At 34.3% G+C, this 17988-nt stretch overlaps 1 protein-coding gene across 1 annotated transcript; it reads right to left on the bottom strand.

Moving 5' to 3' along the window:
* Positions 1-13590: 13590 nt before the first annotated feature.
* Positions 13591-14895, bottom strand: LOC103449509 (transcription repressor OFP13-like). The gene has a single exon (XM_008388831.4). The coding sequence runs from the start codon at positions 14620-14622 to the stop codon at positions 13735-13737; it is 888 nt and encodes a 295-aa protein (XP_008387053.2). The 5' UTR covers positions 14623-14895; the 3' UTR covers positions 13591-13734.
* Between the last annotated feature and the right edge of the window lie 3093 nt (positions 14896-17988).

Here is a 17988-nt window from a genome sequence, read left to right as displayed (position 1 = left end):
TAAATGGGTGCTAAATTAAGCATTTTAATGACACGTCATCTGATTTGCAAATTTGGTCAACACATTACTTTTTGTTGAAGATTAGACTTGAATTGGGACAAATGTTTAAAAATAACAACCCACATAGCTACTAGCTACTAATTAAAAATAAATTAACAACCAAACAAAATTCGTAAAAATTGAAAAGAATAAACATGTACTTAGCATTTTGAACTTAGGACCTCTCGTTAATTGTAAACAATAGAAACCATTGATTCCAATTAAACTTCTTGATCATTTAGCCAAATTTTATATATTTATACTCTTATGAAAAGAAATTTGTAAAAATTGAAAAGCAAATACACACACATGGTGTTTTGAATCCAAGACCTCCTCATTAATTTCAAACAACAAAACCACTAGTTTTAGTTAAATTTCTTTGTCATTGACCCAAATTTTATAAATTTATACTCTTATGAAAACATAAATAAATATACCATCCTAATAATTTTAATACTCCCAATTATTTTGAGCCCCAAATGATAACCCTGCCTGCACTGGACTTGGACCGGCCGTGGTGAGAAGAGAGAATAGAAATGTCTATGACCGACATATCTTTTATACATTTTCCAACACTCCAATATATTTTTGGCTCCTTCTAGGTTTATTAATCACACACTTGCAACTTGGCTTTCGATCTCTCCGGCTCGTCTTCTCTGCCGTATGTTTCTCCTCTAACATCAACAACTGATTATCTATTTGCATAAACGAACATGGCTCTCCCTCCACCTCAAAAAAAAAAAAAAAAATGTATAGCTTTCAAGCAATGTGACTTCATGTCAAAGTTTGAGAGAAGATTTTGCGACCGATTACTAATCAACACCGAGTTTAAGGTGTGCAGTTTCTTAAAAAATATCTCATTGCAAGTAGTAGAACCACATGTTTTATCTAAAAGTGTGCAGCTTCTTTAAAAAAATATCTCATTGCAAGTAGTGGAACCATCATTATAAAAAGAATTAATTTAACTGCATAAGATTTTTATGCGAGACATATGCTTCAACACTTCAAATTAATCATCAAATACTTATGATAAGTACCCATAGCATAGTAAAATATAAAAATTCATTTATAAACTTTAAAACTTTTTAAACACTAAATAGTTACATGCATGCAAAACTTATTTATGAAGAATACACAAAAAAAATACACAAATTAAAAAAAAAAATCTCTTTACATGTAAAGAGTCAAAAAAAAAAAAAATATATATATATATATATATATATATATATTCATAAGCAACTTGATAGAAAACTCACTAATGTAAAGGTTATAAAAAGGAGGGGATGTCCAATATTCGAAGTGTATCAATGTGCAAGGTGTTGTGATAGGAGGAGGATTATCTACCCTCATATTCTCATTCTCTTCCATTCCTTCCTCTCACACATTGCTTTTTGTCTTATTTTCTCTATATAAAAAAATCAATATAAGATGTTGATGTGGCTTAACCATAACCGTTCAAATAGGAGAGCATGGAAGGGTAAAGAGATGAGGAGGGTAGAGAATCATTCTCCGTTGTGATAAGACTTCCCGATTAACAATGAAAAAAAAAGCGTTGCACACTAAACTTTCTTAATGTCAAGCCATCAAATTAAAAAAATTGAACGAGAATAACAGATGAAATTAAACAAAATGTATGAGAGGTAAAAAATGTATGTGTTTATTATTTTCTAAACGAAAAAAATAGGTATTATCAACTAAATTAGCAATTTTAAATATCACCATAAACTTGTCACTTATGGTGTGATTTTTTTTTTTTCATTTATAATTGAAAATTTTTAAATTTAAATTTTGTGAATAATGAGTCTGATACTAATTTATTTTTCACACTTCTAAATATATCACTTTATCAAATGTCACCATGTGCTTGAAATGGAAAACTTAGACCAAAGTGATTTGATGTTTTTAAGGCATTAACAACTCCTCAATACAGTGAACTTTATGCAGCCATCAGATGGGCACAAGCCACGATAACGAAGACCCACTTGACTCTATCTGTAACAAGCCTATATACCAAAGGATTTGGATTCTTTCGGCTTTAAATTGCGGAGATTTTAGGAATTTTCACATTTTAATCATTTATCATATATCGTGCAGTAAAAAATTATTTGATTTTTTATTATTTAAAATTAAGCATAAATAGTACTTAACGAAAATTTACCGTACTATGTATAATGAACGGTTAAAATATAAGAATCCTTAAAATCTTTTTAAAAAAAGATTTTTAGGATTCTCACAAAAAAGAATCGGAAGAAAATCTTACTTTGGTTTAGCTTTGCAGTAACAGACAATTACAGTTGCATTCGTTCCTCTCTCTCTCTCTCTCTCTAGCCATTCTCCATTTTAACAAGTTAATTAGTTTTTTTTTTTTTTTTTTGACATTTCTGGCCCAAAGAAAGATTTAGATGATGAAAGATGTTTCCCACTATCTTATAAAAGATCTAAACAAAGATATTGACTTGATGTGAATGTGTAGTTGTTGAAACAGAGATTTGATTTAATGGTGTTACAATTAATTTACTTGGCAGGAGGAGAAGGGAGGCATTCATTATCTTTTGCTTGTAAAATTTCAATATTTCTTGTTCATAAACTGAGGATATATTTAAGGGGGAGAGAGACGTTGGACAGAGTCATGATGCATATGCATGGACCTGCTTCAAATTTTAAAAGAAGGAGAAGGCACTTAAGTATTTCCACGAGCAAGAAGATTCCCTCAATCACTTAGATTTTGACTAAACCCTTCTTATAGTAGACCACATTCAATTCTTACATTGATGATGATGATACATCTACATTAATGAAATTTGAAAGTTGATGTGTGAGAGAGATGATGGTTAATTGTTTTTATTATTTATTTTTATAAGAAAAGATATTTAGTATAAGTAACATATCACATTAGTCTAATTAGGTGAAAAGAAGAGTTTAGAGTCGGGACACAAAATACTAAAGAGGAGTAGACTTCGCATGAAAATGAGCATAAAAGTTGTGATTGTCACATCCCGGTCCGAACCTCCATCACATCCCGGGCTCAACTCCACTGTAGCACAATATTATCCACTTTGGGCCCCGACTACGCCTTCACGGTTTTGTTTCTAGGAACTCACACGAGAACTTCTCAGTGAATCACCCATCATAGGATTGCTCTCGCGCGAATTCGCTTAACTTCGGAGTTCCGATGGAACTCGAAGCCAGTGAGCTCCCAAAAGGCCTCGTGTTAGGTAGAGATGAGAATATACATATAAGGCTTACAGGATCCACTTTCCTGGGCGATGTGGGGTGCTACAATCCACCCCCTTCGGGGTCCGACGTCCTCGTCGGCACACTTCCGTCCAGGGATTGACTCTGATACCAAATTATCACATCTCGGCCTGGGCCCCATCACATCCCGGGCTCGACTCCATTGTAGCACGATATTGTCCGCTTTGGGCCCCGACCACGCCCTCACGGTTTTGTTTCTAAGAACTCACACGAGAACTTCCCAGTGGGTCACCCATCCTAGGATTGCTCTCGCGCGAACTCGCATAACTTCGGAGTTTCGATGGAAATCGAAGCCAGTGAGCTCCTAAAAGGTCTCGTGTTAGGTAGAGATGAGAATGTACATATAAGGCTTACAGGATCCACTCCCCTGAACGACATGAGATGCTACAGTGATGGAAACTAATGTAAGAGAAGAGAAATTGCCACAAGATAATATTATTCACTCGGAAAGAAAACACTACATGACAAGCAAGAAATAAAGAGGAGGGTGATGAGAAAATGTATGCAAAATACTTAAAAGAAATGAGTAAAATGAGTTCTAATTATTAAACTCTTTAGATTAAATTAGTAATGCAGCTCTTACTAAGGGTCTAGTAACATTTGGTCTTGTAACATCTAGACCCTCTTACTGACGTATGAACATTTGGTCTTGTAATACCTAATTTGGAATTCCACCTCATCGGAGAAAGCATTAAGCTTAATTTTCATAAACAATACACGTTTAATAAAATAAAAAATAAAAAAGTTGACTGACTCATTAGTAAACATGAGATCCTTTCATGTAATTACCAGATCTATATTTTTTATCTTTCCCGTCACTTGACTTGATTAAAAAAAAAAAAAAAAAAAAGAGAGAGAGAGATATATACCACCTATTACGCACAATAATTTCCTAATTAAAAATAATAATTGAAACAAATCAAGCCAAAGAAATGAACACTGTTTTATGAGCATATTACATAATCAAGCATGAGCTGAATCACCGACCGGAAAGAGAGCATAGCCGACTTTAATTTTTAGTATCCTCTAACAGACATACAATATGCCTTCAACTTTTTGTGGAACCAAAGAACCCGGGTTTGTAACTGGATATGACAATTATACGAGTCCATTTGGGTCGGTGGCAAGGTCAATATGGGTGCGTTTGGTACGTGGGACGAGACGGGACGGAACGGGACGAGGCGTTCTGTCCCGCGTTTGGTGCGCCAAAAATGGGTGGAACGGGCTGTTCCACGGGACAGATTTTGGGTGTTTTTGCGTCCCACCTCCCCCCCTGGAACGGGTTTGTTCCACGTCTGTGGAACACAATGTTTTACCATTTTAAGACAAATATACCCCATGTCTTTTTCAAAAATTACACCTTCGTTCCGTCCCGTCCCGTCCCGTTTTGTTCCGTCCCGTCTGCGTACCAAACGCACCCTATAGGATTATTGGTTGTCTTTGATTCCAATAATTTAAAAAACTTCAAGTATGTTCGTTTGTATATTGTGTTTGACTTTTATAAACAGCTGAAGTAAATTAAATTACAACAGCATCCTCCTACTTCTTCTATTTTATTCTATCATATTTGTCTTTCTAAGTATTGGTAGTCTTCAACATTTCTCTACAGAATCGTGTGTCTAACCTCGACAAGTCTCTACAAATAATAGTAGTTGTCGACATGTTGGCATAAACTTTTCACCATATATTGCTAGGAATTAGCAGGTGCCTGCTAAGTGCTTGACGAAATTACCCAAAAAATGTTTTTTTATTGATATTCTGATCCCATTATTTAAAAATTCTGGCTACGTCACTGATTTGGGCACCTTTATAAGCCAATAGATTTAAAGAAAAACTACTGAAAATGATTTGAAAACTTTAAGTTTTAACGATAAGAACAAAATAAAAGATAAAGTGAATAGTATCAGGATTGACTTTTTAGTATAAAAATATGATTTTTCGTTAAAATAACCAGTAACATGAGTTTTTCATTAAAATTCCCTAGATTTAATCATTTTGATTTAGAGCATCAAAATGTGAGACTGACATGTAAAGAGGTACATAGTGGGAACAATGAGCATGGGAAAAATATAATATAAGGAAAAGACATGACACTTAAAAAGACAGTTAGAACCCTACTGCTCCAATCTTGTCCCTTAAAGACATGCCTTTAAGTTGACCTCTCTTGAAAAGTTTAATCTTTAATCTTTCTTTTTAAGACATTTTAGGGGGTTTAAGTAACTTTAGGAATGCTGAAATTCCAATTATTAGTGACTTTTTGTAACCTAACCCTACAAGGTTATCCTTTGGTACAGCATCCAGGACACAGTCGTACAAGTGTGGGCATAGAAGTTTGCCTTACTTTAGTAGAAGTTGGAAGATAATCAACTGCTAATCTATGTATACGTTTATGATTTATCCAATCGGTTTAGGATGTTATTATCTACACTTTTAAATTCCGATCTTAGTTCAATAGAAGATGTGCCTTTATCTAGACTTGAATTTAGTCGAATTAATCAAAGCATTGTACTTTTGCATCTACGTTCAAGTTCGGTTTTCACTTCTCAAAGTTTAGACTTTAAAATAAGATAATCTTCAAAATAAAAGATTGTTAAAATGAAAATTTTACATTTCTTTTTGGCCGAAAATGTCCACTACCGAACAAATTTTAAAGGGAATACAAAACTCTCATCTTGACACTTTTAATTATAGTTCCATCCCATGCACGTTTCTCTAACCGTATAGAACTGGAAACATATTAAATTTGGTGCCACCGAAGCTTGGGCCCGATCAAACATAGAATGATATTGCAAAATATCTTAATTCACAGTAATGTGGTTTTCTTCTTTTCTAAGGTAGCATTTTATTTCACTGTCATTATCTTGACTTTAATTAGTGATTAATAAGTCTAGGGAACCTCGAAAGCTTAGTAGTTAGCTAGAAAAGTTGGAGTAGAACGCAAACGGAATAAGCGAATAAAGTCATAAGGTTATCGAAATACTGTCTGCAAAACTATATACACAAGTGAAGTGGCTGATTTGTAATCTAGGATATTAGGGTTTCAATTTCTGTTGCAGCAACCTCAAGAGGCCGTAGCTAGTGTTCTAGCCCAACATATGTACATTGTTCAGGTTCAAAATATAAAAATGCACAAATTAACTCATTAATCAAATGGTAATCTCATACCAATGTCTATTGAAATTATGCATCTAATTCAACTTAATATTGGCACATTACAGCAACTATGCTAAGTCCACACACACACACAAAAGAACAATACAACATATTTTCCTTTTTCTCTCCTCTCTTCCCAAGTTATAACAACTCCTTTTAAAACTGGGACGAAAAAATTGTCACTAACATTACGGTTTAAGGGTACGTATTTCTCTAATTTACAAGTGAAATATTTTAGGTTTGATTCATGTATGGTAAGTTAAATACCTAATTATGACCGACTTGTTATGTAACTTATCCTACATTCCTTCTCTCGATATCGTTGTATAAAAAAATGACGAAAAGACTTGAATCTGTTTAGCCTTCTTTATATATTGTTCACTCCTATCCATATTTTTACCAAGTGAGGGTAACTTATTATGTCCTCCCTCCTATCTTTGTTCATGATTATTGTTTCCCCCTTTACCAAACACTGAACAATTAGGGTTTGAATGTTATTCTGCACGAACGTAATGAAAAGTCATGATGCAGGTGAGTAATGGTGGCTGAGTAATGGTGGTAGCAATAGTATTGAATCCTTGATTGGACCTTTGGTTGGTGTCAGGGGGTGTTTACGTGACACAATCTTTATAAGGTTTTTAAAATACCAAAGGTAAAGCCCAATTGAATGCAAATGGTCGTGCCGATTGGATTGATATGGGCCGTGGTTGGTAGTTGGTGTTAATAAAGCCTGCCCTCAATTACATCATGCCCCATTTAAGGTGCCTTAAATTGACTTGAATGACTAGGTCCTTCTAACACGAAAAGCAACCATGACATCTCGACAAATTTTTCAAAATGTCGGAAACATAACTTGATACACTAAGTGTTATAGCATAGGTGGTAGAAAATTTTAATTTCAAGTATCCAACCACTTGTATTATGACGTTTGATGTAATAGCCTGTGTTCTCGATACACTAAAAAATTTCTCCTTTCAAAAATGACGGTGACTCATTGTTTATTTATTTATTATTATTTATAAACGATATTAATATTTTAAAAAGGAGGCTCGTTCTTCTAGACCGTATCATTTAAGGAAATTGTTATCACATACTCTTCGATTTTAATTTATTAGTAAGTGGTCATTCGACTTTTGTTGTTGTACTTTCTTGTACACTGTTGAACTAAGATCGGTGAGTAACCACAATATTATTAGACCATAAGGTCTAAGAAAAAAGACTCTGTAATGAGAAGGTGTTAACAATGGATGTAGAAATTTGACGAGAAATGACATATACATTGGGGCAATCCAACACTTTTAAATGATGTATAACTTTAGTATAAAGTGAATACATCGCTTTCATTATAATATAATAGAAAATAATAATCACGCATCATTTTTCTCCTTTTACATATCCTTTTTTATTTTATTTGTTCATCATATTGAACAAACCAACATAAACAACGAACAAACAAAAGTAAACAAGATTGTATAGAGTGAAAACAGGGGGTGTAGTTATCTTTTTCCTTATAAACTACGATAAAAATTGTCAAGGTTTCGTCAATGATCCCATGAAAATGCAATGTTGCTTGCTTATCAGTTTGTGAATAAAAGTTAAATAAAAATTGCTCACACATGTGTCAGTTCATTTGGTCGTATATATGCTTTATGGGTTGTTTGTTGTACTATATTATTTTGGATTAGACTAGTTTCAATGATTAAGCTAGACTGACTTAAAATTGACTTAATAAAGCATTTGGTGCAATATCAAACCAAAAAACAGGATAATAAAAATTAATTCTCAGTTTTTTTTGGCTAATTATATTAGCACCCCACAAGTTGTTGAATAAACCTCACATACTTAATACACCCCACATTTACTTTTTCAATTAAAAATTATCTTAATACACCACACTTCTTTCCCCATAATACCCTCACACCCCACATTCTTAATATACAACTTACATTTTCTACATACACCCCTACATTTCTCAAATATTGTAACACTCATTTTTAATTTTGCCGAATGATTTCAAATCATCTGAACGTTAGTTTGCCGAATGATTTCAAATTGAATGATTTGAAAAAAAATGTTTAGATTCATTTGAACGTTTTTCAATAAAAATAATAATAATTTCAAAGCTACTATGTTGTTTCCATTTTCTTGTGCATATTTTGGTCGAACCAAGTCGACCTACAAGAAAGCATCTTGTGAATGTCATTGACTCAATCTGCAATCAGTTCGCATGCCATGGTTTTTGAATTATGAGATTCATAAGTGCTAATTCTTGAATTATTAGATTGAGTGAGATTAAATAATTATCGATGTCGTCGAAATCACTAAAACAAAGAAAAATACGAAGTCTTACCTCATGTAAAGCTTTCGAAACACTGATTTCACGTTCCGGTCAAAAATAATTTTTCTCAATCAACATGTTTGTAGTTTCATTGCTTAGGGTTTTATTCAACAATGGAGGGTGTGAGAGGTTTTGATAGTTGAAATAGATAAATAATACGTTAAAAGTGATTTGGGGTGTATTTAGAAATTTTTTATTTTTTTAAACCTAATAAGGTCAAAATTGTAATTGCATAGTAGGGTAAATAATTTATTAATATTAAATTTTAATATGGGGTACATTCAACATTTTGTGAAGTGCTAATATAAAATACCTTTTTTTTTTCTTTTTCTAGAATTCTCTATCTCTTCCTATTATTTTCCTGTCCAGCTCCCTCTCTCTTCCTTTTTTTTTTTCCCGTCCAAATCCCTCTCTCTTTTCCCTCTCAACTAATTAAACTGTATCTCAAACCCACCTCAAGAGGTGGGATTGTGTCGTCCCTCCTTCCTCGCGATTCTCCTCTCTTGCTTGTGCACTCCCTTGCGATCCCAAGCCTGTGGTGGTGGGTCGAGGGGTTCTGGGTGATAATCAAATTCTAAGATTTTAGGGTGTGGTGAGGCTGCTGTCATTGGAGAAGGCTGCTTGAGACGGTTTTGAGGAAGACAAGAGAGGAGTGACATATAGTCCTAGCTAATACAAAGCTTAACAACAGTTAGGGAGGCCCGCACAAAGACTATTATTTTTATAAATACTCCAATTGAATCATGCATTAAAGCAAAAATAACTTGTTAAATAATTTTAAATGGAATCTCAATATATCATGTCAAACTGTTCAATTCAAATAAACACATTAAAAACCATATTATCGTCTTTGTTTTATTATGGGGATTCTCACTTTAGTAACAAATGCAAAAAACAATTCATTATTTAGATCTTGAAGTAGTTTGCATCTAAACCACACTATCATTTAAAAATTTACCAAGTAATAAATTTACTATACTTCCATCCCTAGGGCAAAAAATATAAGAAGCCTTGGAGTGAAATGTGGGACGGGCGTATGGATCTATGAAAGGCATTGAATGCAAGAACCACACACAGCTCAAGTTGAAATAAGACAGACGCCAACTTCTATATTATTTTTTTAGTCCCAATTTTCGTGTAAAATTAAATTTTCTTGGAAAATGAGGGATTTCTCGTAGTTGTTTTGTTTTTCTCTTGGGTGTTGTTTGGGTCATTATCTCACTAATTACCAGACTAAGCAGCATTAATTAGTTTGGGAAAACATGTGTTGATATTGATTTTCTCCAAATTTGACAAGTAAAAGCCTGCAGGGTGTCTGTTTCTTTGTCTGGAACAGTTCAATTGTGTTCCAGTGCATGCTACGAGCATTCTAACCCATTGAGACCTATTTGTTGATGTTGTCATGTGGAACCTAGTTTGTTTTGACCTACACCATTGCCAACCCCTTAATTAGTTTCTTGTTCAAACGATAGAAAACTTCATTAAATTTAAATATAAACATTTACATCGAATATCAAAATATTAAACAATCATTTCGGTTCAAAATTATTCAACCTATGAAGGCATCTTCCCCTGAAACAAAAGAAGCCAGTAAATTTGTTGACCAGTACAAATACGGGAAGCAAAAAGAACTTCTACTAACCTCAATTGATTTTGTAAACACTGTATACAAGGTTCTAAAATGCAATAGATGCTAGTTGGACGAGGAGCAGAGACCTATCACCTAGGGAAGGTGCTTAAAGCCTTCAAGCACTCGTTCGAGTGCTTGAAATCCAATTTATAATCAAACTTCAGCAATGAATAGACTTCAAACATCACTAATCTCAAACTTAATTTGCTAATATTATATAATCAGAAGTCATTACAATTAAAACAAAACAAAATTAAACATTATATCCACCTTAGCATATCGAGATTGAGGTATTAAAATATGAATGGCACGAGGTTTAGAAGCTTCACCGTTAGGGCAAGAATCTTGGCTCAGAGATTGAAGAGACATCCATGCTGATTGCTGAGCCAACAGACTCTCGAAACATGGAGCATTGACTAATTTTTTTACCTATTTAATTGCTATACTGCCTTTAATTTTTTTTCTTTTTCTTTTTCATTTTTGCCTTCATTTGTTTGCTATTTGTTAAGGTAATGTAAACATTATGAGTAGGAGGTAATCTAAAGCTAGAGTCTAATGAGCGACGTTTCCTCGCTCAAGTTTGAGGGAGTGAACACAAAACTCTGTTCACATCATAATTGACGAAATCTAACAGAATGATCAAATTTGATTTGAGATAACTAATTTTAAAGACCACGTTGATTGTTTTTGAAATTTAAAAACTAAAATAAAGATTTAGTCAATTTCAAGAATCGTTTGTTATTTAAAAAAAAAAAACCATTCTTTTTGTTAGTTTCTAGTGAGCCTAGTGGGGTATATATTATTGTTTGTACAAATCCATATTTACATAATATAGCACACCTCCTATATATTTGTTCTTTAGTTATTCTTCCCAATGATGAGAACAAGATGATAACATAAATCAACATGATAATTTTTAGGAACCAATTATTTTGAAATCAGACAATTAAACATATTATGTTATCAAAATAAATCAGCATGGGCAATTTAAACGAAAGTACAACCTAATCGACTGTTCAAATTAACAATCTTTTTCATGGCTGATTAGATATACCACAACATGGGAATTTGTAACTCCCTCATCTGCTTATTTGTGGTATATAAACAGCACAAGATTTAGTAGCTATAGTGTTACTTGATAATTGATGGGAATACTTTTTTATTCGAAGACAATCAAACATATTATGTTATCAAAATATGATCTTTGAGCTATGTACATAGTTAAACGAAAGTATATATCGTTACTTAAGTTTAGATTAACAATCTTTTTCACAATTGATTAGGTGTCGCGACATGGGAAATTGTACCTTCCATATATATAACTCCTTGCCTAACAAGACATCTATGCGGATCACAACCAAATACAAGTATGGAGTACGGAGATGTAGCATCGGATTTAGCTTAAGTTGTTCCTATCCTGCATTGGATTTAACTTGGTGAGAGCTGCTTCTTTGCACCACTCAAAAACTGACATTCATACATGACACCTCCAAAGAACAGATATCCCACCTTCTTGTTTTTTCCTGCAACACCTAGCTATTTGCATAACGGTGAAAAATTCAAATTATTAAATATGCAGGTATATGATGATAAGGTTACCCAAAATAAGAAGACAAAATAAAAATAAAAATAAAAACAAGCATTCAAATATTTTCCATCTGAAATTATATAAAGCTGAATAAGGCAATTGCAGGTGTGTTTGTTTTCTTTTCTTAAACTTAGTACTTGTTTCACTCTCAAAACTATGAATAAAAATGGCAACTCCAAGTCAACAAAATTTTTTGCTTTGCAAAGGTCGGGGGAGGGGGAGGACAGTCTATCGTACGCTACCTTACTGTAGGAGTAACCATGGATATTCATAGTAATTCATTATGTTCATGCCAATCTCGTCACTGACTAATTTTTTTAGCATACTCAGAACGCTATCACGTAATGTTATTTTTTCATTCAAATTATAACATATGTAGTTTCTTTTTATTCATATCACAAAAAATAATAACACTCCATAACTATAGTTGTGGTACACAAAAATTTCCCCTGCTCACTCCAGGATAATATTTTCGACACAAAATTTCACAGTTTTTATCGGGGTTGTGCAGGTGCAAGGAAATGAGTGTTAGGACCACGCCAAATTTCAGAGCTGGAATGGTACCAATCATTGATAACGACGGTCCATTTTCAAAATCAACGGCCCTGATTGCTTCAAAATTTCAGAAATTGGATTGCATAGAGTGGCAGAAATTACTAAATCACAGTGGCTACACTAGTGTCAATGTGATCAGTTGCAGAAGATTATCTCTGCAAATTTCTGTTCATTTTGTTAGACTTAAGAATATTTTAAATCACTGAATTCCTAACTTAGTAATCGCAGCACATCGGAACACATTAAACAATCCAACATTAATATAATCATCAAGGGGTGACTCATGGTTGGAAACGAATATCATATGTTGTGTGAATTACACGATGATAAACAGAAAAATATTTAAAGGCTTCTCTGAATCCTTTCAATCCCCTGAATGATGAATTGTCATGACAAAATCACAGCTGAGCCCTTTTTAAAGAAAACAAATCCAACAAAATAATATATTCACTAAAAAATAGGAGAAAAAGCCATAAGTTGTTGCCCACTTGGAGCTTAGCATATGTTGATATGTCATATATAATTAACAGAATGCCGTTGAAGCAAGATGCTTCATTTTCAGTGTACCTTTTTTCCCGCAGCAGTTTTTTATATTTTTATCAACAATTTGATGATGTCTTGAGACTCTTGACGGTCCACATAAAATTTTTAATTTGTCTTACGTAATATAACACATTCAATCTGCCATCAAGTGTGACCAAAAGTTTCCAAAAACAGCATACATGACTTTTTTATAAAAAGATTCACATTATTCATCATGTAAAATTTACTCGGGCTAAGTAGGTGAGAAGTAGATAGATTTTTCGAGAAGTGTAACGTGATCAGCTACATCTCAAATCTACGCCAAGTATAACCAATAAACGTGGTATCTGTAACGTTACGAATATTGAAATGGAAATTAACCTATGTTCACTAATCTTACTCTAATTGATATGCGTTGGGAAATGGGAAACTGTAAAACTCACACACGCTTGGAATCTCCACACGAATTTGGTAGAGAGAGAGAGAGAGAGAGAGAGAGAGAGAGAGAGAGATCAAAAGTTGAAGTTTTCACTATCATTTCTACTACTACTAGTATACATGTTTTGATTTTCCATCGAATTAGAAAACAAATAATTAATTAACTGGCTAAGATGAAACACCGTCGTTGTCGCCGCCGCCTTCGTTATTTTCTTCTTATTTAATCTGGTCTTCTTCACCTTCTAACAATGAAGATAAACATGGAGTAGTAGCAGTACTTTCAGACTCTTCTTCTACGGAGGAAACACAAGGAGTAGTCGCAGAAGAAGACGATGACGACAACGACGAAGAAGAAGTAGTAATACTATTGTAAAAATTAGAGAAAGGAGAAGAAGGAGAGTTAATAATACAAGAACAAGATTTACTACTGGTAGTAGTAAATGCAAGACCTACCAAGAGATCGACAAAAGCTCCAACAATATAGCCATGGTTGCTTTTACCATTTACCCTCAAATACCAACACAAAAGCTCCTCAAGATTCTCCCAATCCTTCAAGCCATGAGCTTCCACCATTTCCTCCATAGATTTTCTGAAATCCACAATCGGGTCTGGTGAGTCAATTGACAAAGCCACACTCTCCTTGAATGGAATAACATTATTAACCCCATCACCACCATCATCAGCTGTTGCTGCCGCCGCCGCCGCCGCCTCCTTGGTCTCAACTAACACAGAGCTTGTCTGACCAGTTGGCTCAAAGAAGAGCCTCTCTGACCTCAACCCTTTAATCACACTCTCTATTGCGTCTTCTCCTCCACCGCCTCGTGAGTCTTCAGAGGCGGTGGAGAAGATGGGACACTTGTCAGATGATGAGTTGGTGAAGAACGAGTTCGGTGTGCTATCCACCAACACCAAATCTGTTGTAGGGTTTGTGGTGTCAAAGTAGGCTGAGTTTATGGTCTTGAAGATATCATTGCCTGTTCTGAAAGAAAGGGTTCTGGTTTGAGCACAAGAAGGCCAAGGCCATGGGGAGGAAGAAGAAGATGAAGATCTTGATAGTTCTGATGTGTTCTTGGAGAGAAAAGGGAGCTTCATTTTCTTCCCCATCTGAAATATATTTTTCTGGTTTTCTTGGAGGGATTGGGAGAAGAAATGAGGTTTTTCAAAACTTTGAAATATGAATTTTTGGAGCTGTGAAATGTGGCATTGATGGGTAGTCAGAGGGGAGGGTTGTAGGGGAAGGAAGATTATTTAAGGTTGTGGTATAAGGGAAGGTAACTGGTGGGGTCTTTTTACTCGTTTACGTTGAGAGATTTTTTAGACTGTTCGAAACACGATCACATTGTCATATGTTATATATAAGTAGAGAAATATTTGAAAAAAAAAAAAAACCTTTCCTTATCATATAACATATCATCTCATGTTCCGAGCACAATAACAAATTTCTAGTTTATGTTATATTTGTCTATATATAAACAACTTTTTAATTAAATGGTTATTCGTTTTTCTGGGTAATAATTTAATGTGTTTCAGTTGAGCTCATTGAATAGTATGGTACTGGTTATGTAGAGAGCTTTTATTTCCTAACAGTCGTTTATTAATTGACTTAAAAGAAAAAGAAACAGTCTCTTTTTAGGACATTATTTAGCTATTCACATGTTCAGAGTTATTATTGTTGGATACGTGTGCAGATGTAACACATAAAAATTACAAAATTAAAAATTTATACACACGCGTCAAAATATTATTTGTGTGAAAGGAGCTGAAGTGTTTTCCCTCCTTTTGAGGTACGTTTGATGTAGCTACGTTCCACAACCTAGCATGTTGCATATCCTTACACAAATTTGAATGTGTAACTATTTCAAGAAATTTACAAAATTTGTACCATCTTAGTGGAGCAGATATTTATCAACAACAAACATCTGCCACTCTTAGTTTTAAGAGAAAATTTTGTATTATTCACAAAATTCTACTCAGAATAGCAGTTTACGTCATATTCTGAAGATTGAGACAAATCCTTTTAACTAATTAAGGGATCACAACTCTATATATGTTTGTTTTTTTTTTTTTTTTTTTTGGGAAAACTCGACGGTATGAGGAAAATTTTATTGAAGAAAAAAAGTAGTTAAACTTAGTCCAAGAGACATAAACTTTACCCCTCATAAAACAAAAAGAAAGAAAATGAAAAATATAAGAAAAGAAGGAATGACATAAACTGGACTCGTCTTCATAAAATAAATAAAAATACAAGAAAATAGGGAGGACTAAAGCCTAAGCCCCTCTAAAGAAAAACCTAGAAGGTCTACTGATTTAGACTTGCAAAACAAGTTGCAAATCACCAAAAGCAATGGGTTAGGAAAAAAAGGAAAAACACACATCATGAAGGGGGACAAACTTGTAAACCGAGATGTACATTAATACGATAATCGGAAACCAGGCAAGCCAAGAAAATCCAAATGAAAAGAAGCACATACCGCCAATGGAGGGGAGTCATGCCAAACCAAGGTTGAAGAAGACAAGCTCATATTAGCAAATTTGTCAACAACGACATTTCCTTCTCAATAAATGTGATCCAAGCAAGTAAACCAATGAATGCGAAGAGGCCAAGGAGGAGCAAATTCTTTGAATGAAGACAACATGAGCACTCGTAAAATCACTTTTCAACCAAAAACAGTGCCAATCTCATGGATAAGACAATTTTACGCTAATAATTTTTCCAAAAAATAATTGTGATGACGCAATACCTTGACAACAACCACTAAGAAAATGACCACTTTGAAAACTCCTCCATAAGCAGCAGGATCAAGATTTCCTTTAGTCAAACTATCAGTGTTAAGCTTAATCCAAGAAAACTATGGAGGAGGCCAAAGCACACAATGAATAATTAGGGCCTTTTGAGGGATAGGTTGAATACCCAAAGATGAGATAATACGAAGATCCAAACCGTTGGAGCATCCAGGGATAACCTTGCTAGCATAAACAATCCTAGAAGCAATAGACATGTAACGATGATGAAAAGAGATTGGCCAATCTTCAAAGGTAGACTTATTGCATGCCTTCTGAATAGTATAACATGTAACTAGACCCGCAAAATCCAAAGATTATGTAACTAACGAGAAAAAGGGTTACTCCCAAAAGCGTCCCAAAACATTGGTAAGGAATCATAAGGGCAAATAAGTACCAAATTGACAGGCCAACCACATCCAAATTTGCTCATATGCCGAACATTAGAAGAAAAAATGAGCAGCAGATTCTTCAGAGGCACAACATAAACGACAAATGGTGCTAAAGAAAAACCTCGTTGTTGAAGTGCGACCTCAGAGTGAGAATTTTATCATGAAAAAGTCGCCAAGTCAAAATAACCGTCGGGGTATGAAATGTCCACCAAATGACCTTCAAGATATGGTTGGGATTTGGATCCCATCCGGATCCAAATTGTGGGGATCCTAGGGATCCTCACATTTTAGTCAAAATAACCGTCGGGGTATGAAATGTCCGCCAAATGACCTTCAAGATATGGTTGGGATTTGGATCCCATCCGGATCCAAATTGTGGGGATCCTAGGGATCCTCACATTTTAGTCATTCAACCTCGTTGTTGAAGTGCGACCTCAGAGTGAGAATTTTATCATGAAAAAGTCGCCAAGTCAAAATAACTGTCGGGGTATGACATGTCCGCCAAATGACCTTCAAGATATGGTTGGGATTTGGATCCCATCCGGATCCAAATTGTGGGGATCCTAAGGATCCTCACATTTTAGTCATTCATTGTGCATTATGCAGTCAGAAATCATTTAACCTTTTTTATTTAAAATTAAACACAAATAGTACCTAACAAAAATTGGCCGCACAATGTATGATGAACGGCTAGGATGTGGAGATTCCTAAGATCCCCACAAAGTAGATTCGAAAAGGATCCTCTTCCATATGGTTGGTCTCTCATTCTTTTAACTAATACATTACACTGTTGAAGATACGTTATGTCTTCTTTTGGTTTAATTATAAATACATATGAAATATATATTTGTGGGGTGTGATATCCACACATCTCATTTTACTTCTCACACACCTTTTTAATTTTCGGCCGTCAGATCGGATGAATTGAAGAAGATCAACGGACAGAAATATTAAGGAGTGTGTAAGAAGTAAAATATGGTGTGTGGATAACACACCCCTATATTTATATTGTTTGCTACATGTAGATTAACGTATGCACATTGAAATACCTTCTGCTCTTTTGACATTCTCTCTCATGCTTTATGATTGACTTGATAGTTGCCAAAATGTTCTTGCAAAACACGTGAATTCTTCTTCTTCGTTATTTTTGTTAGACAAAATGATATTGAATAAGGGAGGAATCAAATCTAGAACCTCAGATGCAAAAGTATATATTCATAATAACTTCAGCTATAAGTTCCTTGCATATCCTTATGACAAGTCATTTATTGCATGTGTTGCGAAAGTGCTTTCAGCT

The sequence above is a fragment of the Malus domestica genome, chromosome 12, assembly GCF_042453785.1.
Source record: "Malus domestica chromosome 12, GDT2T_hap1".
NCBI lineage: Eukaryota > Viridiplantae > Streptophyta > Magnoliopsida > Rosales > Rosaceae > Malus > Malus domestica.
Note: the sequence above shows the minus strand (reverse complement) of the source record. Positions and strands in the feature narration are given on the sequence as shown.

Coding starts and splice junctions, on each gene's coding strand:
- LOC103449509 (XM_008388831.4), bottom strand. CDS start 14,622: ATGGGGAAGAAAATGAAGCTCCCTTTTCTCTCCAAGAACACATCAGAA.